Genomic DNA, 26,156 nt, shown 5'->3' on the forward strand with positions numbered 1-26,156 from the left:
TCCACTATCAAAGGCAAGTATTGACCCAAAGATGGAAGTCATAGTGAAACTCTTGTTGATCCCACATCAATGGAAGCAAGGGAAATTTTAAAGCTAGTGGTATCATATCACATCTACCCAAACAATCAGCATAGTATAATGCCTCTTCCTGGGATGAAATCTTGTGATCATGATCTGAAAGGAAGAAATGAAGCAGCCATCAGGCCCACACCAGATGGCAGGCACAGGTCAGGTGCTCCTGCATTTCATTCATGTTAGGGATCTGCTGGTGACCCTTGTTGCCATGGGTCAGAAGTCAGCTCCTGCAGTACCTTCGTGGAACAGCAAGTGGCCTGCAACTTCTCTGTGTTCCTGGAAATTTGGGGTAGGTTTGTTTGCAACTTTGTGTGGATGAGGTTTCAGCTCTTCAGCAGGACACAGCATCCTGGACATGATGGCACATTGATGCAAGTCCTAATAAGCACCAGATGAGTTCCATACTGCCCTAAGTTCCAGCTTATCCTACAAGATGCAGCCACGCATGCAGGTTTGAATGACCCTTGCCTTCCCATACTTCATACCCGCCTCCTTTCCTCATTGCACACACGGCTAACCAGGGACCGCTGCCTCCCGAACTCCCACAATCAAACATAATATCTTACTGTTGTTGGTGTCACTGTACCACTGCAGTGCTGCACCTAGGACCTCAGATGTACCACATGAGCATCGACCCCGACCTACAGCCCAAATCCTCTTTGTTCTCTGTGACAGGGTCTCATTGACTTACCCAGGCTGGCCTTGAACTTAACCGCCCCGCCCCAGCCTCCTGAGTACATTTTTCACAGGTGTTTATTACCTTCCTTCAGAAATCAATGTGGCCTGCCCCAAGAAACTAAGTTACCATGTGACCTGTACTTCCTACCATTAGCACATTGATTCATAAGGCAGACCACCAGCACAATAGAGGTGGTATATGAAAAAGTGAGCTCAAAACAGGTTTTAAGTGAAGGCAAGAACAAGGGGTACAAGTCTACCTTGCCCCTCATCAACCTCATGAACCCATGACCTCTCAGGGAGTTCCTGACACCTGCATTCCTTACATCTATTGTTAGACTGAGGAAGAAAACCAACTTAGAGGATTCTGTGTGATGAACTGGTTAGATGCTTAGGGCTGGGCAAGAAGAATCCTAGAAAAGTGGCACAGGGTCTGGGGAGAACTGTACAGGAACTCCACACGGGCATAACTAAGAAGACAAGTCCTGTGGGAATGCCCATTAACAATAACGAGGAAGACTCTAATCCATCAATGGACAAAACCTCCTGGACATCAGCCAAGGCCATTCTTGTACAAGAGCAAGAACACAACACTGTCTGTGTTACAGCATCAATATCCACTCACTGAAACTAATCTGGTTACACACAGGTCAGTGTCCAGCCTGCAGACTGCACATACTCACTGAGTCTCCTCTGTAGCACCATTCTTAAAAAGGAAGACCAGATGCCTGGCAGCAGACTAACAAGACACTGGAACCTTCTATGATGGAAGTGTCTCAGTCATGTACACTTGCTCTGCACATGGGCTTGCCTTCCCTGAAATGCTTCTGTGGAATCCACCATACTTCAATTTAGAAAATGCCTTATGGACAATATTCATATTTTGCACAGACTACTTCTAACCACAGCTCACAAAGTTCTTGGAAAAGTACTGGTTAATTTGCATCCCTCAGTATTTAGAATAACAAGGTTGAGAGAATAATAAAAAGACATTTTTAGAAAATCAATTGTAGTGCCAGCTGGGTAACAATACTTTAAAGGCTAGAGTAGTTTCTCTATGTCTCTTTGGCTCTCTGTCTCTATCTCTCTCTCACAAACACACACACACACACACACACACAGAGAGAGAGAGAGAGAGAGAGAGAGAGAGAGAGAGAGAGAGAGAGCGCGCCAGTGGTCTCATGGTCTGCTCCACATCAGTGAATACTGATGCCTCTGCCGGAACATCAATTCACAGCCTTAGGAGGCAGTGGCCCCTCCTACTGTGACCTTGAATGAGCCACTAATTAAAGTGCCACTCATTCCTCAGACTTTGGATGCTGCTGGTCTTGAGGCTCTAGGTACCAAGGAAAAAAGCAGTGCTCCAAAAACCAGAAGCCAAAGGCTTGCACTTGCACACTAGAAAATCAACAGACTAAGGCAGCTGAGCTGGCTGGGAAAGTGGCGCTGAGTACTAAGGGGAAGGTGAGTCACTATTACACCATAGAAATAAGGAGTGTGTCGGGAACAGGAGTCCATTGGGCACCTCCACCATTCCCATACATTCCTGTGATAAAGCTATTACAAAGTGACAATGTTTAATAATTTTTGTAATAAGCACACCAATAAGAGAAGTCTTTGCCTAGAAATGAACCTTAAACAGCTCAAGAAGGAAGCTGGAGAAGGCAATACTAAACACCAACTCTGACCACTGAACACCAAGAACAAGGCATGCATACCACATCTTTCTCCTTCATCTTTTGACTTGCCTATTGGCCGCACTCTTGTGTATTTCTGTCTTTTTTTTTTTTTTTTTTAGCTGAGGGTCAAACCAGGCAAGTGCTCTACCACTGAGCTAAATCCCCACCCCATATTTCTGTTTTTGGTTTCCTGGTTCTTCTCCTATTTCTCAAGCACACACATAAAATGGTTAATGGTAGTTAACTCCTACGTTAGGCTGTGAGTCTCACGTTAACCAAGAGAGTGGGACTGCGATGAATGAAGACAAATCAGTGCTCTGGGAGGCTGTACAGGGAGAGTTTCGCCATGGAAGAAGCATGACTGCATCACTGCCTGCATTGGTCAGTTCGGTAAGACAGAGGCCAAGTGGTAGAATCTGTGCTGTGCTGCCTCAGCCAGGGCCGAACTACACAGTGGCCCAGCATCCCCTTCCCTGGGCAGTTCTAGAGAGCCCTCCTTTCCACATCTCCATGTCTAGATGAGTGTCAGATCAGGGCTGGTCACCTTGCTGACGTGGAACTGCTGTGAGATGACCTCAGGAAAGCAGCAGGGCCTGCAGGGCCTGCAGAACCCATCCTCCTTCAGTTCTCCAAACCTTCAGCCAGGCTGCGTGCAGAAGTACAGCAGCTCTGTGACAGTGTCCCCATCTTCACAGACAGTAGTTTGCCTTTGCTTTCCCCACGCTCTAGGACTCCTCTTCTACCTGCTGTTCAGGCACCTCAGGCCTAGTGTCAGACACACAGATAACACACAGGGCTCAGCTGCTTCCCACAGTCATGCAGAGTTAATCATTAGTCACTGCAGAGATTCTCTTTCCACAGACATGCACTTCTGCTTCTCAACCAAATACTGCCTCATCCAGTGTCAACCCCGAAACAAAGTCAGCACTGGTGACCCTCACACAAAGTCCTGATGGACTAAGAATGGAAGAAAACCTGGGTGTTGAGACCTACTCAAAATGATACCGTTTCTAAAGCTAGCCTATACAATACAGGTAACAGGAGGTGAAAGTAAATACTCAAGTGAACGACTTCAGCAAGCCACGAAGAGAACAAGGCAAGAGCATGGCACTGCTGCTACTTCATCTCAGAGCACATTGACGTGAGTGGGTCACACGCCAGTCTTCTTAAGCTTGTGGTTCATGTGTGGATGTTCTAGCAATGTCTCAAGCTGAAACTCAGCAAGTGCTTCCCTCCCATCAAATACAAAACAACAAACCAAAGGCAATTTCAAAGGGTGTCTCAAATACAGATCAACAGATGGGTAGAAGAGCAGAGGAAGTAGACTAACTTCTTAAGATAGATCTGCTCCATTATTTGGTTAGTTTTAAATCACACTGGAAGAGTTGAAGTCTGAATAAGTAAAGTAAGACGAGAAATCCAGCCATGACCACACTAGACCTCTGCTCAACAGCACCTATTAGTCCATTACCATGAAGTAAAGCCTATTTGGGTAAGGACCTAAACAAATTATTACCACTGATCACTAACTTGCAGGCTGTGAGAACAAGTCCTGAGACAAAGCCAAAAACATGGGTAATTATATATCCACACTTACACTTAGGCAAACTGTAATGTTGTATGCCAGTTTGTGTGGTGGGTGTGTTCTATACAGAAGAAAACCCCTTCTGAGTATTTTTCTAAAGAGAACTCGGTCTTGTTTCCCAGCTGGTAGGGTAGCATGCAGCAAAGGCCATAACCATTACACCACAGAAAAGACTGGAGAACCATCCTAGTTAACGTTCCCTGCCCCTGCTAGTGGGTCACCCATCAATCAAACCAAGAGCAAAATCTGACTATCAGAGCACAGTCTGACCATGTGAAACCTGCAATAAAGGGAAACAGCTGATCTGAGGAAGGTCAATAATAGACAGACTGCTTCTGAGAACTTAGGGACTACTCAGAGAGCCACACAAAGCTTTAGATTCCAGTATGTTCAGTGCTGCATGGCTCATATTGTCAAAATAGAGCAAAAGTTCAAATAAATAAGGTCAGTTTTTTAAAAGTCACCCATTTCAGGCAGTAAAAATAGAATAATTAAACTACAGAATTTATTTAGTACCACATATATATTCTATATTTTTTCAAAACACATTCCAAAACTGTACAAATCATTAAAAACTTGGTTGAAAACTAATAAAACTAACGTCAATTAGCATTCATATTAACTGGGGCATTGGGGTTATGAGTGATTTGTATTTTCTTCTTTATCTGTTCTCAGTCTCCTATTTTCAGTCAAAAACAATCTCAGAGCACTTATGCACTGCTGATGGGAACATAAACGATGCAGCCACTGTGCAAAACAGCACTAGCTCCTCAAAACACTTAACATGAAATTACCATTTGATCCAGCCGATCCAATGAACAACTGGAGAGATTGTAGCATATATCTTAAAAGTTCTTATTAATAAAATCAACCCCGGAGCCAGGTGTTGGGGTGAATACTGGAAGATCAGAAAAGCAGAATAAGTCACAGCCACCTCACCTTGCCAATTCCTCAGCTGATCTTGTTTCCTCAGACTGGAAGCCTCTGAGTCCTCATCCGAATGGATCTCAGCTGAACTGCTTCTAAAAGCCTAAAAGCTTAACCAGCCAAATGCTTCTAGTTTCTGGTCTTCATGCCTTATATATCTTTCTGCTTCCTGTCATCACTCCCTGAGATTAAAGGCGTGAGTCACCATGTCTGGCTGTTTCCAGTGTGGCCTTGAACTCACAAAGATCCAGACGGATTTCTGCCTCTGGAATGCTAGGATTAAAGGCGTTGAGTGCCACCATTTTCTAGCCTCTGTATCTAGTGGCTGCTCTCTGTTCTCTGATCCCATATAAGTTTATTAGGGTGCACAATACTTTGGGGAAACACAATACCACCACAAGAGATGGCCAATGAGACGGCTCAATGGGTAATGCTTGCTGTGCTTGCCTGACAGCCTGAGTTCTATCCCTTGACTCCACAGTGGAAAGAGAACTGATTCCAAAATATTGTCCACTGACCTCTCCAACAATGCTGTGGCACATATACACCCATATTTACACCACAAACACACACACATAATTAAAAATCCATTGTAAGGAGAAACTTAAGACATTTCTATACTGAAGACTGTTAGAATTTTTCATAGTTGTCAAATTGAGCAAAAAAAAAAATTAACTATTCATCAACAGATGAATGAACAAACAAAACACAGCATATACATACAGTAGGACATTATGGGCCTTAAAAAGGAAAAGTATTTTGACACACATTACCTTGAAGGCATAACGCCATATGAGGTTAGATGGATACCCCTGTGTAGGAGGTCCCTAAAAGGTCACATTCAGAGAGAGAAAGGAGAACAGTAACTCTCCAGGGTTGGAGGAAAGGAAGTGTGAGGAGCTTTGTGGACCAGCAATCAGTCTGGGGTGGTCAGAAGGTTCTAGCGACAGACAGCAGTGACAGTCACACAGTGTGAATGCTCTGACCATCAGTGAGCCATTTGTTTACTAATACTGAAATGGGAAATTCTGTTGTGCACATAAATAAAACAGCTTTTAAAAAATCATTTCTAAAATGAGAATTTTTCAAACTTTTTTTCACTCAAAGAGTAAGTTAAAGTAGAACACAGTAACATACAGAGAATAACTGCAACCACTAACCTGAGACCGATGCCATTCTAAAGCTGAACTGGAGATCCAAGCGTCCTTCTAAAAGTGAAAGAACAAATACGGCAGCATTTTCTAATAGCAATACTGCTGGGTTGGCACAGGTCCTGTTCAGCATGCACAGGCATTAGTTACTAGGCAAGGCAGGCATTTTCCAGGAGCAGATTCCTGTGTCACACACTTCCAAAATCTTTACTGTCAGCTAAAACTGTTATGCTGCAAAATGGGTTTGTGCAGGAATGTATCCTTCCCAATTCTCCTGCCCTCATAGGAATAATGAACAGGCCTCCCTAACCAATTCCTAACTCTTCCTTTGTTCCTGAAGAGCATCATTTTTAAAACAATTCCCCTGTTCTCCCTGCCTCCTGATGGCAATAAATCTTTCTCCACTCTTTCAGGTCTCAGATGTACTTGTTCTGGCTTTGGGTTCACCAAGATGTGAATTCATGGTTTTTAGCCACAGTTTAATCTCCAGCACCACAAAACAAAATGCAAACCAAACCAATACAATCAACAATTCTCAGTCGATGACAATCTGTCACTATTGTGTGCAAAAAGAGCTAGAAAGCAAACCGTTTTTAAAATCCTACAGATGCTGGTGCTGAATAGAAGGTCAACAACTCTCACCAAACGTCCTACCGTTGCAAAGTGATAGAGCCAAAAAGGCCCAACATTAAATAAATCTGCCACCAGGACCATGTGGACCTTAACAGCATGACACACTGGTCCTCTAAGCCTTAAAAATTGGGATGGCAGGACTCATGGCCTCATCTCACAGAAGGTTATCCTGCCTCCCAGTGCTGGGACTAAAGGCATGCACAACCATGTCTGGCAGGACTTACTGTACAAATAATAAGTCAGAAATATTCAAATATCAAAGATTAGGTAAAAACATAAATAAGGGAACCACTTAGCATTTTACTGAGCACTTGCTTTAGTGTTACTGTTAAACTTACCCTTAAGAGAAACTAGTATTCTAAGCAGGTCATTTTCAGGACCTCCTCTCTGCTACAGGGAGCTTACTCCAACTTCTCTAGATTTTGCTCACTTGCAAAGAGAGAGGGTGGGGGAGTCTAGTATTCTATTGGCTTAAAGGAATCTGAAACGGTTAAAAATGGGAGAACACATGATTTATATTAAATTTTAATGGCTAAAGCTTAAACCTGAATGACTTCTCCAAACTGTTGTGAACTTCTTTGCATAGTCAATGACAATCTGGCACCATTACATACAAAAAATAAAATAAAAAATAGAAAGCATGTTATATTTTGCTTAATTTTGGATTTTGCTGAATCTAAGAGTGCACACCAAAGACTGATTCTGAGGCCCTCTATTCTCTCTTGGACTGTTTGCTTTATCAAACCACACCCTTCCTGTACACAGCTGTTAAGACAGATTGAGCCTTGACTAAATGGTATGGAATGGCCACACATCACTAACGAGCATTTAAGGATGAGTATAGGTCAAGCCTCCTCCTTCCTCACGTATACCAGCATCTCCTCACCATTTCCTAGAGTGATAATACTCTGTATGGACCATAACGTAAGGTCTGAGCAGAGTCTGACTCTATTCATTTTTTTTTTTTTTTTAATCAAACAGCCTAGCAAAATGCCTTTTCAAAACCTGAAAACAGGAGCTCTCTTCGCTTAGGAGAGGTACGATCTAAGTCCACTTCCTCCCATTCTTTCAAGTAATCTTTTTTTGGACTTTGCTGCCAAAAACCTGTCCCTTTTCTCCAAACTATGTAACTTCACAACAAAAGATATCTCCGCACAAAATATATCCAGGAACTAATTAAGTTACGAAAAGGCCTGTCAGTCAAAAGCCTGAGCCAGGTCCGCAGTCATCAATGCGTGAGGACAACGCAAGCTAACCCAGAGCGCGCCCCTCCACCCCGCTGCCTCCACAGGAGGAGGTGGAAGCGCATGCTGCGGCGGCGGCAGAGACGAGAACCGGCTCCCACCCGTGCCGCAGACACCTGCGGGCCCACGCGCGGGGCTCGGCGCCTGCACGCACCTGTCAGCCGCTCCGAGGTGAAAAAAAAAACCTTCCCGCCACCGGCCCGCAGCACCCACCCTTCCGGGTCGGCCCCCGCCACCAATCACAAACCAGCTTCTCTCTGATTGGCGGCGTGGCGCGCGCCCAGGCGCACATCCGAACAAGAGCATGTACTATTGGCCCCGCTGCAGCCAATAGCGCGCGGCCTTGCGGCCCGACGGCGGCGGCTGCGTGTTTCCGGAAGACGTGGCGGCTCGGGCCGGGCGGCGTCCCCGTGGCTCTTCTCCGGACTAGGCTTCGCAGCGTGGGCCCCGAGGCTCCGCGGTCCTCGCCGCCGCCGCCGCCATGATCTCCCTCACGGATACGCAGAGTAAGCGCCGCCAGGGCCTCGCGTTGGCCTTGCTCCCGCCGCAGCCTCTGCTCCGCCCCGCAATGAATGGAGCGAGCGCGGCGTGGGGCGGCGGCCTGCGGGAGGGAGGGGGTCGCGACCGGAGGACAGTCGGCTTACCCCGGCTCGAGTGGAGCCGCCGCCGGACAAAGTTTCCGGGGCGCCGGGAATGGGACAGTCCGCCCGCACTTGGGTTCCTGCGAGTCACTTGGGGTGGCTCGGGGCATAAGAGATTGGTAGTGATTTGTCTTCAGACACTGCTCTTAGCAGCCTGCCCAAAATTCCCTTGCAAAGACTTCAGTTTTCTGCCCGTTTAAGTTTCAACCGAGTTTGTCAATTTTAAGGTCACTTTGCGCCCAGATAGAGCACTGACTTTTGTTGGGAGTGGTGGCTTGGTTTTCTGTGTTAGGAGTCGGGATCACACTGTGTATGTAAATGAACCCTGCCTTTCGCTCTTTGTGTGGGCTGGTTGGTAATCCTTCTGCCTCAGCCTCGAAAGCTCTGAGATTCCAAGCATGAGCAACCCTGCCTGTCTCTACAGGTAAAGGATTTCTTTATTAGTGTTGTATACTATACTTAGTGGTGTGATTTATTTTAGCATCCGTTTCTGCCTATCTCAGCATTTCGATCAGCTTTGCAGTCTTGCCTTTTTTTGTGGCCCATAGAGATGAGAGCATACTGGACAAGTGTTCTGTGGACCAGTAGAGCTGTGGCCCGGCTCCGTCATTTTAATTTTTCTACCTTTCTTGACAATCTCAATTATTTTTCCACCAGACCCTGTTTACTTTGAAAGTTGTTTTTGTTTTCTTGTTTGTTTTTGTTTTTTATGAGTATGACATCTTTTTGCCTCACCCTTCCTCAGTGACCTTTGCGTCTTCACAAACTCTAGTCACCTTAGATTTTCAAGATTCTATTGAACTGGAACGAAAGCCTTCCTTGAAGTTATTGTCAAATGAAGTCTGAAGATTTAAATTCAAGTCATGACACACTGGAATGTTACAGCTCTTCTATGCTCCCTGTACACCTTGGTAGCCCAATCACACCCATGGGTTTTTGATTTGGACTAGCCCCGGAGTGTTTCCTATTGGTGCACCAGCTTCATTTGGTTCTAATCAGAAATAAGAGTCCCTTTTTCTTTTTCACAGTTGTAGAAGTGTTTTCTTTTCTTTTCATGTAAGGTGTAGATAAGTAGAAGGGGAGGGGTATGGACATATGCATGTGAGTGCCAGGGAGGCCAGAGATGGAGTTACAAACAGTTGTTAGCTGCCTAATGTGGGTACCGGGAACCAAACTCAGATCCTCTGGAAGAGCAGGGGTTTGGGGTTTGGTTTGGATTGCTTTGTTTTTTATGTTTGAGATAGCATGAGCATGGGAAGGCAGACTTAGGCTATTTAAAAACTGGAACATGTAAGACATTCAGGTACTCACACACACAGATAGAAAACGCTATGGTCCCAAGACTCATGGCTCAGAAGTCTTTGTTCTTTTCACTGTACTGCTGGCTTCTAAGGAGACTTGATGTAAAGGATGAAATTCTGTGATGTTCACGTGCCAGTGTCTGAGGTGAGATGAGTTACAACCCAGTGGTTGGAGGACCAGAGCTTTTAAATTCAGATTGTGTCTGTGTTTACTGCAGGTTTGGACCAGTATCATCCCAGAGAGATGCCAACATGATTGGGGCTTTAGGTTCTGAGAAGGGTGGGTGACGGTTGGTGCTGACTTAAGACACAATAGTAGTACTCTCTCCCCATTCCAGCAGTGCCGAAAGAAATGCCAAGGCTTGCAGTGGGGGCAGCGGCCATGTTACCTCTTGATTGTCATACTAAGTAAAATTCCGCTGTAGTGTTTGACTTACCGAGATTGATGCCCACTTGAACTTACCTGTTTTTTTAAAGGTTGTGATGGCAAAGGAGAGGCTACCCTCACTCTCTGTGAAGTATCCCTGTCACTGAAACGTCAGCTGGGTGGACATTAAGTTAAAGGGTTTTTTTTATAAAATTTCCTAAGTAGGCTTTTTTTTAAAAAATGTTATCTAATTTAACCCCTCAGATTGCTTATATCAAAATTTACTTTTTATGGGCAGAAAAAAAAATGGAGATAGGATATTATGTTTTCCCAAGTGCGATCCTGGCAGGGAGATCGTTGGGCCGTATAGGCCTTTTGAATTCAGAGGACTTAGGGATGGATAAGGACAGAGACAAAGGAAAATTTGGAGATGAGAAAGGGTGTGGTGAGGGGTTTTGGCCCATTTCAGTAGGATATTCCTGGCAGCATTGTGGTAATGATAATTTGACAAAGATTCCACAGGCAGCTGTCCCCTTCTGAGCTGCACTTGATGAGGCCGTGGGAATGTTTGGGTTCTGGGCTGTAGCAGGATTATGGACTGAGAGGACTAGATGTGAAGTCTACCTGCTGCCGGTGGCTTGGCTGCCACCCCCACTAATACTTACATACAGCAGTCAGTAATCAGATGTCTGCGGGAAACTTGAGCCATGGCTGCTTGGTGCCTCAGACCTTTGTTAAAAGAATCACCAGGCATGAGTATGGACACTGCCAGTGATGAGCCACGTGAGGCACCCTTTTCCACCGCAGCAACCTCTTAACAGTTCTGGTACCTACTAAGACTAAATGTAAGTCAGTTACATCATTCTATGTAGTCCAGGACCCTTGAGTTCAGTAAATATGTTTTTAAACTGTAGATAAAAATATTTATAGTGGTTAAAACAGACCTGTTTCAAATACTTGACCACAGTTTGATTTGGGGCAGCTTAAATCCCCTCTCTGCACATCATCATCCTCCAACCCTAAAGTGATTCTGCCTACATTCCTGTGATACTGGGAAGTTGCATTGCATATGCTCTGGGAAACAATTCACAGTGCCTGACTCCTGGCAAGTTCTCAGTGCATAATAACTATATTTCCATTTAATTTCCTCCATTTTTAAGCTTGGGGAATGCTTTTACTTTGTGTGTGCATGCACAGCTCTGTCCACATTGACATTGGGTGTCTTCAATCATTCTCTGTTTTATATATATATATATATATATGAATGAATGACAGGATCTCTCACTGAACCTGGAGCTTACTGATTTGGCTAGCCTGCCTGGCCAGAGTTTCAGAATCCTCCTGTCTCTGCTTCCCTAACCCCGGGATCGCAGGCATGAACCACCATGTCTGGCTTTGTAGGTGGGTGCTAGGGATCTGAACTCAGATCTTCATGCTTGCACAGCAAGTACTTTACCAGCTTGATTTCCTTTTTCAAAAACAAACATCTTAGATTTGGTGTAGCTATTAAGATAATTTGTGAACAGAGAAGTTAGTCACATTTGGATAACTTGGCTCTTACGAATTGCTCCTGTCAACTAGTTGCTTAATAGAGTTTCACTTTTAGTTGTTTTAGTAAATTCTCCTAAAACATTTGAGCAAGAAAATAATTAATCTGGAGTTTTGGTATTTGCATCTGAAATACATTTAAACTACAATGATGGTAGACAAGCTTGTAGATTCTTTCAGAATAATTTTAGAAACAGAATATATAACAAAAGTATAAAAAATTGAGGCCTAAGCCGGGTGGTGGTGGCACATGCCTTTAATCCCAGCACTCAGGAGGCAGAGGCAAGCGGATCTCTGTGAGTTCAAGGCCAGACAGTAACAAGAGTGTCTGTGACCTTAGACAGAAGATAGGACCTAGAAAATGTAAGGTCAATAAGGCATTTTATATGCAGGGTAGACCTCAATTATACTGTGTCCACCCGTATTTAGTACCTACAACACCCCTTGGTCTCTAGTAGTTGATTGGCAAATCTTGGTTTCTAAGTGAACAAGTGAAAAACATGTGCTAGGTTGTAATTTCAGGTTCTAGTCTACTTTATACTACATTGATAGTGTAAAGTTTGTAGGAGACAAATAGTTAAAACCTGTGCATTTTTGTCTAAAACCAGAGAGGTTTTTCAGAGGTAAATATATATATAATAGAAGGTTTAGAATCTGGACCTGTCTTTTCTTGTCTCCTGCCTAAGAATTGGGAATTTTCTTCTTTCCTGATTTACATTTGGCCATATAACTACTTGTGTTGCATCTTGTTGTTAAAGATCTTGATGCCATTAAGAAGCTGACTGACAGGATTTTGTGCTGGATTTGCAGGATTGTGAGGGACCTGATTCTTCTCTGCCATAACCATGTGCTTTGTGTTGCAGAAATCGGCATGGGCCTAACAGGATTCGGAGTGTTTTTCCTGTTCTTTGGAATGATTCTCTTTTTTGACAAAGCACTGCTGGCTATTGGAAATGTAAGTTTTGAATATGTGCATTTTAAATTCATCAAGCACTTTACCTATTAGTGACCTCCTTTACCTATTAGTGTTCCTTGCTGTCAGTCATAGGTAAATGACTCTCAAGTTCACTGTTTGCAGCAGCAGTGAACCCCATCAGCTCTCGGTGTGAATAAAAGATAAACTTAAGTGCAGTGGGTATCTGTATGCTGTGAATGTGTTGCTCTGATTGATAAATAAAACACTGATTGGCCAGTAGCCAGGCAAGAAGTATAGGCAGGACAGAGAGAGGAGAATTCTGGGAACAAGAGGGCTGAGTCAGGAGACACTGCCAGCTGCCGCCATGAGAAGCAAGATGTAAAGTGCCGGTAAGCCACAAGCCATGTAGCAACTTATAGATTAATAGAAATGGGTTAATTTAAGATGATAACAAGAAGCCTGAACCATTAGGCCAAACAGCTTAAATAATATAAGCATCTGTGTGTTTATTTGAGTCTGAGTGGCTGTAGGCCTGAGGGGACTAGAGGTAACTTCAGCTACACTTAAGGCTCCCACTTGGTCAACTACTCTAAGTGTTTGTGGTATGATTTACAATGGACTACATGAGTGCTACCCCTAAGTAGGAAGGGTTGGGAGGCAGAAGACCTAGCCAGGCATGGTGGCTTAGACCTATAAGCTCAACAGGTAGAAAACCAAGGCAGGAGGATTGCCACAAGTTTAAAGCTAGCCTGGGCTACAGAGCAAGGTGTTATCTCAAAAAATAAAGAGAAGAAAGATGATACGCTAGCCCCTATGTGTGGTAAATTTACAAAACTATTTTGAATATAAATGTGAAACCATGTATGTGGTTAAATTACATAAACAAATTTTTAATAACCTAGAAGCTTTTAAAAAGTACACCTTTTGGCCGGGCGGTGGTGATGCATGCCTTTCATCCCAGCACTCGGGAGGCAGAGGCAGGAGGATCTCTATAAGGCCAGCCTGGTCTAGAGAGTGAGTTCCAGGACAGGCTCCAAAACTTCACAGAAAAACCCTGTCTGAAAAAAACAAAAAAAAAAAAAGATGTACATCTTTTGTCATGAGATGGCTCAGTGGGTAAAGGGCCTTGCCACCAACTAATCCCTGGAACCTACAAGATGGAGGAAGAGAACCAACTCCTCTAAGATATCCTCTGACCTCCATGCACATGCCCACATACCGGTAAATAAGTGAATAAATCAGTGTAATTTTTTTGAGTACTTGCTTGTATTCCTGACTTCTAGAAAGGATGTGCTTTGTTTGCTTGCTTGTGTACTGCCCTGTCCATGTGTTGGGGTTGTACAGGAGTTCCAGGAGGAAATAAACCCCCTTGTGAGAAGATGGAAAAGTCACTGAATGATGTTGAGAAGATTTTGAAGTCTGTGGCCTACTTTAATTGAAAAGAGAAAGGATAGCAAAGTTGGTGTTTTCATCTGGTGGTATAAACAGAACTATTATCTGGGAATGTGGCACTTAGCTGGTAGGCTTGGTGTGTATTGGAAAGGAGAAATTTTTCCTGAGGAAAGTAGTGGGGGAAGAATTCTTATCCGCATGTGTCTATTCTGCTGCTGGGTTCTTCTCCCTGGCTTTGCACTGACCCTCTGCTGTCTGCATAGCCACCACCCAAATTACCCACCCATAGAAATCCCTACACCCCACCATGACTATTGCGGAATTAGAGGCTACATTTGGTGGCACATTAAAGCAAGCTGACCATCTAGGCCTTGCCAGATGTCCATTTGACTAAGCCATTTCCTTTGCCATCCAACCAAGCTGAGAAAACTTGCTACAGATGTGGGTTCCTGTGTCCCATTTCATCATCTTTCTCCATTGAATGGAGTTAGACAAGGAATGAGGCCAGTGACGACAGCCAGGACTTCCAGCATGTGGCCCCCATGCCCTGGCTCTGCTGTGAGATGTACAGGCAGGACTCTGGCACTGCACAGCAGATGCCAAGCAAACTGCTTCACTGCTGACTTAACTCCTTGCTCTTCACTTGATGAGGTGTTTAACCCTTTCTCTGTTGTGTTGTCTTTCTCTCCTAGGTTCTGTTTGTGGCTGGCTTGGCTTTTGTAATTGGTCTAGAAAGAACATTCAGATTCTTCTTCCAGAAACACAAAGTGAAAGCCACCGGATTTTTCCTGGGTGGTGTGTTCGTGGTCCTTATTGGTTGGCCTTTGATAGGCATGATCTTCGAAATTTATGGATTCTTTCTCTTATTCAGGTAAGGCCATTATTTTTTTCCCTTTACTGTGCCACTGTATCACATAACTATTACAGAATCCTGGGTAGTTTGGTTAATGTAAGAGGATCACTTCCTGAATGACCGTTGTTTAGACTGAGTCTTTTCATTTCAGGTCAGTCAACTATAAAAATGTTCCCTAAATGTAAATGACTGCCTGAATAAGGTAACAAAGTATTCGTTGAGTATTTTCTATGTTCCTTCCTCTGATGACTCTAGCTTGTGTCAACTTGACACACAAAACCAGCCAATACAACTGACCCCTTTTCAACTTTACACACAGACACATCACTATTAAGCCACAAACCTTCCTTTCTTATTCATCCCCAAGATCTTAAATAACTTTAAAAGTCCCACGGTCTTTACAAACTCAAACACATTTACAATTTCAGTTCTTTTAAAATAGTCAATCTCTTTAAAAACACAAAGTCTTTTAAAATGAAGTCTCTCAACAGTGGGCTCCAGTAAAATACCTTCTTACTTCAAGAGGGAAAAAAATCAGGACATAGTCACAATCACATCAAAGCACAATAAAATTCTAACTGTTCAATATCTGGGATCCATTCATGATCTTCTGGACTCTTCCAAAGGGTGTGGGTCACTTCTCTTGCTCTGCCGTCTGCAGCACACATCTTTCCTTCTAGGTTCTGGCTAGGTCCACTCTACTCCTGCTACTGTTCTTATGGTCATCCCATGGTACTGGCATCTCCAATATGCTGGGGTCACTTGCTGCAGCCAGCCTGCACTTTCACCAGTAGCCTCTCATAGGCTTTTCTCATGGTGCCAAGCTTCAGCTTCTTTGCATGACTCAGTCCCGGGCCTTTCGCTGCCACTGAGGCTGTACCTTCACCAATGGCATTTTCTGGCCTCTCAGAATACCAAGCCTCAGCTGCTCTCCATGACCCCTTCATTCCTTCTAAACCAGTGCCACCTGGGTGATGCTTATACATTACAAGTCCAACTGCCAACACGAGGTACAACCTTGGCTGCCTCTAGAACACAGCTTCTCTGTGCTCTCAGGAAACACATCCCAGAAGATTTCACCTCAGTGATGTTTGTCTCTTCTTAATCACTGCTAATTTCTTAGTCCAGCCAACCAGCATCAGGTATCCCAGCAAAGCAAAATTTTTGCCTTAATAGTTCTGGTATCTTGTTAATCACAGCTTTTTTCTTAAGCCCCAGTTAACCAGAACCACGGGCTCTTAATTCAAAATAACACATGGCCGCATAGAGTCTTTAAACTTCCCTCTGAAACTTTGCAAGCCAGGCCCCTATCCTCTGCACTTTCTTTCAACATTCTTCTAAGTTACTAAAGAACACCTCACTGAGCTCTCAACACTTAATGGTTCTTCTAGCCCAAAGTTCCAAAGTCCTTCCACAATCCTCCCAAAAACATGGTCAGGTCTGTCACAGCAGTACCCCACTCTTGGTAGCAATTTGTCTTAGGGCTTCTATTGCTGCAATGAATCACCATGACCAAAGAGCAAGTTGAGGAGGAAAGGGTTTATTTGGCTTACACTTCCACATTGCTGCCTATCACTGAAGGAAGTCAGAACAAGAACTCAAACAGGGCAGGATCTTGGAGGCAGGAGCTAATGCAGAGGCCATGGAAGAGAGCTGCTTACTGGCTTGTTTCCCCTGGCTTCCTCAACCCACCTTCTTCTAGAACCCAGGACCAGCAGCCCAGGGATGACATCACCCACCATGGGCTGGGCCCTCCCCCATTGGTCACTAAATGAGAAAATGCCTTACAGCTGGATCTCATGGGGACATTTCCTCAACTGAGGCTCCTTCCTCTGATGACTCTAGCTTGTATCAAGTTGACACACACAACCAGTCAGTACAACAGGGTTTGATGTTTCTTTAGTGGGATAGATGGGTGGAGAGACATGTCGTTTTCTTACGTAAATATGTTGCTTTATAGTGGCTGCTTCTTGACAGCAGCAGCATGCTTAGTGCATGTGCTGGTAAGAAGTCCAGTACTGAACACACTGAAAATGTTGATCAGGTGCTATCTTGTGGTAACAAGTTAGGCAATAAGCAGAGGGTTCATGGTGAGAAGATGTGTTCAGTAACACTACTTGTATTTATTTTTTTTTAATGCTAGGCACCATGTGACTTAAACCATGAAAACGAATTAAGTGCCAAATCTGTCTTAGGAAAACTACCATTTCTAATGTGGAAAACAGACTATAAAGTCTCAAAAACATACAGTGATAATGTTATGTCACCAAAGAAAGACACAGACTATTCTAAGATCTTAGTAATCAGGGAGAGGCCAGGAATGTTCAGATAAGCTGAGACTTAAAGAATAGATCAGACCACATCCTGTGGGTCAGAAAGAAGTTAGCTTGTTGATTGACAGGAGAGACTGGCAGGCTTGTGAAAGCTGTTTGTTCTGAAAAGGGGGAGCAGTTTCCCAATGGCAGTGTGGTCCATACGCAGGAAGAGGCTACAGTGAGGCCAAAAAGAATGTGTAAGCCAGCCAGGCTGCAAACTTTTCTGAATGAGTTGCTTATTGTCTTACCAGATTTAGGCTAAGGAGCTGTGTCTGCAGCAGAGAGGCAGGGACACAAAGATTTTTAAGCTAGAAACATTTGAACCAGGTAGGCGTCTTAGAGAGACTGCTCTAGTATCAATGAAATGCACATCAAGGTTCAATGAGATTGCCCAGTGGCTAAAGGTGTAAAGGTCTTTGCCACTAAGCCTGAGGACAGACCTGAGTTGGATCCCCAGGACCTACATGGTGGACTTAGAGAACCGCTGACTCCTATATGTTGTCCTCTGACCGCCACACCTGGCATGGTATGTGCTACGTGCACACATACATTAATAAGAAAAATTTTAGGGTGCATTTCAGAAAGACCAATTGGAGGCAAGGAAAATAGTTAAAAGGCTCAGATTTGGTGCCCAGTATAAAGTTAGGAAATTGAACATTAGCTGTTTGCCGTTGGAGTGGAAAAAGAAAGCAGAGCAGGGTTATGAATAAATCACTGGGTTAAGGAAGGGCGGGCAGCTCTTAAGGCAAGTTGAGCATGTGAGAGACTAAGAATGAATGTTGGCAACTATACAGCCTCCAGCAATGGAGGTTAAAAGGCCAGATTTGGCCCCTGATGCCAGTACAGAACAGGATACCATTCTTTGATTGGTAAACTGCATTAATGTATCAGCTTCATGATTTAAAGAGGCTTCTGGAAAAGTCCTCATGCTTCTGCAGAGTTTTGTTTATTCTTAGGGAGGCTTGGCTTAAGATCTAGAGCTAAGAGTCTTTATTGTTCTTTCTCCAAATCCATACAACCCCCAATAGCAGTGTATGAAGTCACAATTGTGTATTTTTTTTTTTAAAGATAATTTTAAAAATGCATTTGAACTCAGTACTGCTAAGAAAGCAACCTGTATGTCTCTGAAGCATGTGCCTAGTTGGACTGGAAGAGCTGTTCCTCTGGGGTGGGTCAGTTCACTTTCTGTGGTTCAGAGTTGAAGCTGGCAGCTCCGACCTCTCTCATGGTACTTTCATCCCTGGGAACTGCATTTTAAGAACCAGACACATGTTAGTTCTTATGTATTCTTAAACTCCTTCTCATCTTAGAGAGAGGTGGCCTCACTGACCCACACATAAACTAATTAGAGGCTGGGTCGCTTCTAATGGAGGTCAGAGGTCGACTTGCAGGAGTCAGCAGTTCTCCAAGTCCACCATGTAGGTCCTGGGGATCCAACTCAGGTCTGTCCTCAGGCTTAGTGGCAAAGACCTTTACACCTTTAGCCACTGGGCAATCTCACTGAACCTTGATGTGCCTGCATTTCATGTATCCAACACCCAAAACTGGCAAGATGTGAGGCTTACCATCTAGTAGGTGTTCTGTTGGTGGTGTTCTCATGGTTCCATGCATACAGGCTCAGCAGCTCATTTCTTCTGGTTACCCCCTCCCCCAGCTCCCCTGTCTTCAGCAGTGGAACAGAAAGCCCATGGTCTAATCACGGCACAGCTAGGTCCTGTTATACTCTGGGCACCATTTTACCAGTCATCACATTATTAACTGTGTTTGTTATAACTGGTGATTCTGGAGTATCCATTTCACTTCGCTAGTGGTTCCTCCTGGTAGAAAGCATTGAAGTCTACTGACCTGTCTTCTGCCTCCAGGGGCTTCTTTCCTGTGGTCGTTGGCTTTATCAGAAGAGTGCCTGTCCTTGGATCTCTCCTAAATCTACCTGGAATCAGATCAGTAAGTAGTCATGTATTTAGTAATACATTCTTAAAACCACCCAAATGAATAGATTATGATGCCTTTTTACTGGGTGCTTGAATCATTGATATGATTGAGTCATTGTGATAAAAATGATTGTGTCACATGTATCCTGGTTACCCCGAAAACCAGAAATTAATCGTTCCTAGATCTGTGAAACCTGATGTTCCGTTTAAACATGCCATTTTCAGTATTGTTTTCTATTTTTGATGTTACTTCAGTTGATAATGCTAAGCTACTTTTGTGAATTGATAAGTGAAACTCTTCTGCATTCAGGTGCAGTCTGTGGGTGCATGATACTAACCTGCCATGGAAGCTCCATCTATTGTGGGGTCTCTGAAGCCTCAGGATTTACCTGCCTTCCCAACTCTCTGTGGCAGACTCAGAATGGCTTTGCCTGCCTTCCTTGTACATACCTCTGTCATAACATGTGCCTGTTTTAATGATCAAGAAGAGAGCTCCAGAGCTGTGATCATAGTCCTTTAGGGCAGAGGTAGACAGATGGCTATTAGCCATTCTTCCCCAGGGCCCAGTATAACACCTGCCACTCACAATAAATATGCCAAACATTTTTTCCCAAGTCCATGAATGAAGGGTGATATTTCACTGACGCAGTCAATCTCATGACAGCTCTAGGTGACTTCTTTTTAGTCATCTTCCTTAGTCTGAAAACTAAGTGAGATCTTGAAATACGGAGAGAATGCTGGAGATGGAGTCCTTTTGAGAAGGAGACAATTTTGGGGGCTCTAGAGCTAACACATGTCAGGCGTCACTGGTGAAGTTCCGTGCTCTTTCTGAACAACTAGGTTAAAGTATAAAAGGTAATGAGGCCCATTAGTCTGTCTGGAGATTGCAGGGAGAGCCATAGTATTAGCTGAGAAGGACTTCCAGAAAAAAGAATACCACTGTAAGCCCAGTCATTTCCAAACCAGGTCAGTCTTAGAGGCAGAGCACCCTGACTCAGCCTGGGCATTTGCATTTATTTATCTGTGGAGAATGAATATGGTGTTTCTTTTACCACTGAAATTTATTTTAAGGTTCTAGTGAATTCACAAATATTATCAATCACCTGTTTATGATCATTTCTAAAGTTGGTACCTCAGCTTGGGGTGAGGTGGACCCCGGCCTTATTTATTCTTATTACCAGACTCAACTTAGATATTGTTTACATATCGAATAATGTTTGAATTTACTAAGACCTATAGTTGTAAGAGCATATTGTGTTCTCAGTTACGAATTCTGTAATGATTGTGTAAATGGGCACTGCCTAAGTGATCTGAAACATGCGTACAAAAGCCCCGCCGGCTAGAACCCGGCAGTTCTCTGCCTTGCAGCATTGCTATGTTTATATACACTCTGTTGCAAGCTGTACATCTCCGTCTGGGATGCCAAAGATAAAGGTTCTGATGTGGGATGAAGTAACCAAAGTCAATAACCATTTTCATGAGTGTTTGTTGAAGTTCATATTTGACAACTATAAGTTTATGTTGGCAACACTGAATGTTTCAGTGTCTTTGCCCCCTTCAGTATGATGTCCAGAATGCTCATTTAACATATTTTTAGTTGATAGTTGTTGTTTATTACTGAACTTAATTGAGTTAAATCTGTTTGTCCAAAGACCACATAGGCCCAGAAGAGATCCACAGGAATGGTCAGTGGCAATACCTTGTTGGGTTCGGTTCATTAATGCATGAGTGGCTGGCATTTCAGTCTTTTCTTTTGTGGAGCTAGCAGTGTCGGTGTCATTTTCTACATTCTTTTATTCATTGTGTTGCATTTTTCATGTTTCACCCTTAAATTCATGTGTATGACATGCCATGCAAAAGCAACTTTTAGAAAAGTAAATTATATACACACCTGAGAAGATGGTGGTGGACACCATCCAGTTAACCACTATCAGTCATGCCTTGAATTCTCGCAAATCTTGTAAAACTGGATGTTTTAAACCAGCATTTAAAGTGTGATTCAGTACTATACAGTGCCTGAGCTCCTTTGAATTATGTTTTTTTTTTCTCCTTACAGTTTGTAGACAAAGTTGGAGAAAGCAACAATATGGTATAACAGCAAGGCAACTGAAGACTTTAAATATTATATTATTTATAAACCCTTTGAAGACTATTCAGCACAAAGTTAAGTTTCACAAACTAGCTTGTAAAATCCTTCCAGAAGTTTTAATCATACACCCTCCAAAGTACCAACAGTTATTGAAGAAGCAATGACAGCAAGCTTGTGATCAGGTGATCGGAGTGATCAGCGGCTCAAGAGGATGAAGCCTTGTTACAATGCTTAGTGACTTGAGAAGGCTGTTTCTTAGTCTTGCTGCAACTTGTGAAACAGCCGTTCATAGAGAACCATGGTATTTGTTACTTTTTTTTCTTTTTAGAAGATTCAGGAACACTGATAGGCATTTATATATATATATATATATAATGTCCATTTTGATGACCCAGATATTTCTAGGTGTGCTGGGTCTCTGATAATGATGCCTGAATTGGATTGGATTATGTCGTCCGTGTATCAGTCCAAGGAAAGCCCAGTTTCATGTGTGAATCACTTTTTTTGTAAACATGAAAATAAAACTTTTGTGGTCCTTTTGAATCTTAATATTTTGGAGCCAGATAAAATTCTGAACTAGCTGTTCTTCGGAATACACAGAGGTCATTCTGAGCTGTCACTTCCTCAACCGTAGCTGACCAAGTGCTTTCTTGACTCTACAACACTCTGGATGCACAGATGTCTTGAGTGTGGCCTAGGTGTGTTTGTACAATTTGTTGCACGCAGACACCAAGCAGAAAGCATTCTGACCATGAAGTAGTCTGCCACAAAAGGGGTTGAAGTCAAGTTTTGAGATCCTAAATGATGCCTACCAGATGATTTCTCCCATGTCATGATGTAGTTTTTCTTCTTGTTGTGTTCTTATGAAATTTGGCTGCAGTTTCCCACTTTGGTTTCATAACTTGCGGTGACATTGAAGGTGTGTAATATGTTAAAGGCTTGATTCTGTGATTGTAAGAAGTATTAATTTCATTTGATTTTCCTCTTATTTTCAGCTTTATTATAACATCCAAAAATCAGCGTGCATCACATCTGCTTCCTCCACTGTTCTCCATCTTGAGTTAGGAGAGGAGATGCCCCCATTGACATGCAAAAGCTATTACACTATAACTAAACTTGTGGTTCCTCAACAAGTGCTGGGGGCGGCTTGTCGTCATTCCCTTCTGTGGCTAGTCTGCCAACAGGAATAGCAATGGCTTCCTTCCTTCCCCAGGCGTTAGTTTTCTTGTGGGAGGTGGGAGCACTTCACACACAGTAGTACTATTTATCTTACCACTGATGGTTATACTATTTATTCTTAACAGTGGCAAAGCTTTTTAATGCAGAAAATCATAATTGAAATTCTATTTATTTACAAACCATTTCTACAAGACATTACAATGTTAGTTGTGTTTAGTTAAATTTCTTGGTGCCAGCAAAGTTCCCGGCCTTGCTGGTCTGAGAAGGAAGCGCTGGTTTGTAGTGGGGTGGTTCACTCTTGTGGATTAATAGCGTGTCCAAACACGATATACTTGCATCTGACTTTATGGTGTAACCTGTGAAAACTCGATAAATGGAGAATCCTACCTCAATAGCTTATGGGATAATAAAAGAACTGGCGTTGTGTCTGATGTTCCTCAAAAAGTCACACCTTCCCTGGATAGTCAGTGCTGTGCTTTGAGAACTGACTTGTGTGAGGTGCCTGGTAGACTTCTCATTAGGCTTTGGCCCATGTGATTTGACAATGGCTAGGTGTCACTGTTAGATCAGGAGTCTGCCATTTAAACCTTTCGTAGGCATGACCCTATCAAAGTGTTTTTTTGCACTACAGCAAGCACTCCCTTTCAGCAGTCTGATTTCAGAAAACACTGGACTTGAGAAGATGCAAGAAGTTCACAATCCTTAGTAAGGTGGAGGGCTGGGATGCAGGGATGGCTTTCATTTTCAAGTGAGTGCAGTGGACCTGGGACTGCTTGCCAACACTGCACTCTGTCAGAACCTTGAAGAGGCTCTGTTTTTAAACCAGCCTTTTGACTTCTGGAAGCCCTATTCTTGAGGGTTCCCTAACCCCTGTCCCTTCTAAAATAAGCCTTCTGTCTTTGTGACAAAAAGGAAAAAAAAAATTGATGATTCCCCCAGATGGAGGAAAAGTTCCAGTACTCAGCCTTAAGTGTTTCTGTCATGTTGAAATGTATCTTCTGTAACAGAAACATGCCTGCAATGTTTTCCCTTACAGTTCCCTGGAATTCAACTGCTTTAGAAGTCTCATGGTCAAAATATATACTCTAACAATGGTATATTGTAAATAACACTTGTCTTACCTCAATAAAAGGGTACTTTTTTATTCATTGGTGGTCAAGTTTATCTTTGAAGTTTTAAAACTTAAATAGCCCTATAAATAATCTACCTCCTTTTAAAAAAATAATAATAGGCTCCAGTGCAATTTTGTCTGTCGAATGGCCTTGATGTTTTAATTTCTAAATTGCTTAAGTACAGTCATACAACAACTAAATTAGTAAGACACATTTGAAAACTATTAACACGTATAAAAGAATATTGAGTGGATGGAGAGGTGGCCCGGTTGTTTGGAGCTCTTGCAGAGCATCCAGATTTGGTTCCTGGCAACCATGTGGCATCTCACAACCTTCAGTAACTACAGGTCCAAAAAATCTGGTGCCCTCTTTGAGCCTCAGGCACCCAGCATACATGCAATGCGCACACAGGCAAAATGCTCGTACACATAAACGTCAATGAATATTCATTGCCTTGAGTTGTATGCTGTTGTTTTGTTTTGTTTTGAAATGTTGAGCTCCGAGCATTCAGGAAGCAGTGCAGGCAGATCCCTGTGAGATCCAGGCAGCCTCGCCTATGTAGGTGTGTTCTCAAGAAACAAAACAAACTGGACTCAAAGATTTGCTAAGCATTTGGTTATTCAACAGACATTTTTCTGAGTGTCTTCTGGGAACTTAAAGCTCATGACCAAATGCCAGCAATTAGAAGAATAAGCCCTGTCCACGGGACTTTTTAACTCTTAACATCTCCAAATATACTCTTGAGTTACACTGAAACAGATGGTAAAATAATGTCCAGACATCCAAGCCTTCCAGTTTCTTCCACTTTCAGCCTCCACCTGTGTAACAGACTTGTTTTTTAAGATGTGTGTTGTGTATTGGCATTCTCTAGAGAAATGGGACCCATGAAATGACCATATGTTACAGTGGGGGTTAGTTGGCTGTAAGATTCAATCTAACCGTCTCTGTCTCAGTGATGTCCAGTCTGGTGCTGAAGGCTTGGGGGTTCCTGGAGAGCTGCAATACTTCAGTCCATGTTGGAAGGCCAAGAAAACTGAGTTCTGATAGCAGCGGAGGACTGAAGCAGCAGAGGAGGGCAGGCAAAGCAGCTGCTTTCCCTCAGACCTGGCTCGCTGCAGGAAGGAGCTGGCATTCATGAAAGATGTTCCCTGGTTCAGTCAAACCTTCCAGGAGATTACCTCAGAAGCTTGCCTACAGGTGTCTCCTAGTTGATCCAGTGACATTATCCCAGTATCTTTGGAGGACAGAAAATGCTATTGGCATTAATTGGGGGAGTTTTCCCTCAAAATGTGGGGTTTTTTTTCTATTCTAGAAATGTATTTATTGTAGGGTGAAAGGATGGGTGTTGGGAGACATTTTTGCTGCTGCTGCTGTTGTTGTAATGTAAACCTCAAGATTCAGAACTGTCACTGCTACTCACTGTAAAAGCTGGCTCTGGATCTTTGTCACTACATTTAGCCAGGCTTTTTAGGGAAACCTGTTGTGTTTGCTGTTTGCTACCATTAATTACAGAATTTAAAAAATTCTAGCATGAGTAGAGATTAATTTCTAAGTTCAAAGGACTTGTAATATTTTTTTTCTGGGAAAGGAATTTATTACATTTGAATACTTGAGAGTCTTCATCCATAGTGTTTTCATCATAAATTCTGTTATAAGCACGCACAAAAAAAAAAAAAAAAAAAAAAAAAAAAAAAAAAAAAACGCCACTAACCTGGTATTTACTGAGTCCTGATTTAAACTTGACTGCCGTCAGTTGTCACTTGGGAACTGGGTGTCTTCAGTCTGTTAAGTATCTTACCACTTGGGAGGCTGAAATAGGATTGCCGGAACTTCATGGTCAGCCTGGACTAAATAATGAAACATTATCTTGTCTGATAGATGATGGATTAGTTGTAAGTGGATTTTTCTTATCCCGCCAGCCAGCTCCCAAATCATGACAAGGAGATTTATATTGATTATGCAAGCTCAGACGATAGCTTAGACTTGTTCCTAACTAGCTCTTCTAAGTTAAATTAACCCATAACTTTCAATCTATGTGTTGCCACATGGCTCGTGGCTTTACCTGTCCCCCAGCATGTCTTGCTCCCTCTGCATCTGCTGGCAACTCCTCTGATTCCACTCTGCCCCGAAAACCCTATTTATCTGTCAGCGAATCAGCTCTTTATTAACAATGAGAGCAACACATCTTCACAGTGTACACGATTATTCCACAGTAATTGGTGACTGATGATTTATAGATAAATAAATGATTATGGATGGACAGATGATGATCTAGCACATCTCTCAAACCTTGTCCAGGACCCAAAAGTTTCAACTTGAGTCCTGTTGTTCACTGAAGTCAGATGTGTGAAAGTTACTGACTGGCTGCAGTACTTTCCTGTGATGTTACTCAGTGGTGAGGACCTCACTAAACACCACTAGCATAGCTCTCCTTTCCTGTCTGCTGGGCTATCTTCAGGGTCCTTTGCATTTCTACTTCTACACTGATTTGGTAGCAAATGATTCTCAAGGCTCCAGTCCCTTATGATGGATACCCAGCC

General features: G+C 43.1%; 2 protein-coding genes across 4 annotated transcripts in view; one reads left to right on the plus strand and one right to left on the minus strand.

The window, feature by feature from the left end:
* Positions 1 to 8,190, minus strand: part of Recql (RecQ like helicase) — a 24,697-nt gene extending 16,507 nt beyond the window's left edge. The window contains exons 1-2 of one of the 2 annotated variants that reach the window (XM_036180525.1): positions 8,127 to 8,190; positions 6,105 to 6,152 (exon numbers count right to left, since the gene is read on the minus strand). In XM_036180525.1, coding sequence (XP_036036418.1) covers positions 6,105 to 6,120 — 16 coding nt within the window. In that variant the 5' untranslated portion in view covers positions 6,121 to 6,152; positions 8,127 to 8,190. Of the gene's footprint in view, positions 1 to 6,104; positions 6,153 to 7,066; positions 7,986 to 8,126 lie in introns of those variants that run through there. The other variant, XM_036180526.1, reaches the window with a different exon arrangement.
* A 133-nt stretch (positions 8,191 to 8,323) lies between these two features.
* On the plus strand, positions 8,324 to 23,652 carry Golt1b (golgi transport 1B). Of its 2 annotated transcripts, XM_036182620.1 has the most exons (6): positions 8,324 to 8,478; positions 12,693 to 12,784; positions 14,830 to 15,008; positions 19,168 to 19,249; positions 20,889 to 20,921; positions 21,293 to 23,652. In XM_036182620.1, exons 1-5 carry the CDS (start codon positions 8,454 to 8,456, stop codon positions 20,895 to 20,897), a joined length of 387 nt encoding a protein of 128 aa, XP_036038513.1. In that variant the 5' UTR covers positions 8,324 to 8,453; the 3' UTR covers positions 20,898 to 20,921; positions 21,293 to 23,652. The 2 variants fall into 2 exon arrangements, with proteins under 2 accessions (XP_036038513.1, XP_036038512.1); XM_036182619.1 differs by lacking the exon at positions 20,889 to 20,921.
* Positions 23,653 to 26,156: the final 2,504 nt, after the last annotated feature.

This window comes from Onychomys torridus, chromosome 3 (assembly GCF_903995425.1).
Source record: "Onychomys torridus chromosome 3, mOncTor1.1, whole genome shotgun sequence".
Lineage (NCBI taxonomy): Eukaryota > Metazoa > Chordata > Mammalia > Rodentia > Cricetidae > Onychomys > Onychomys torridus.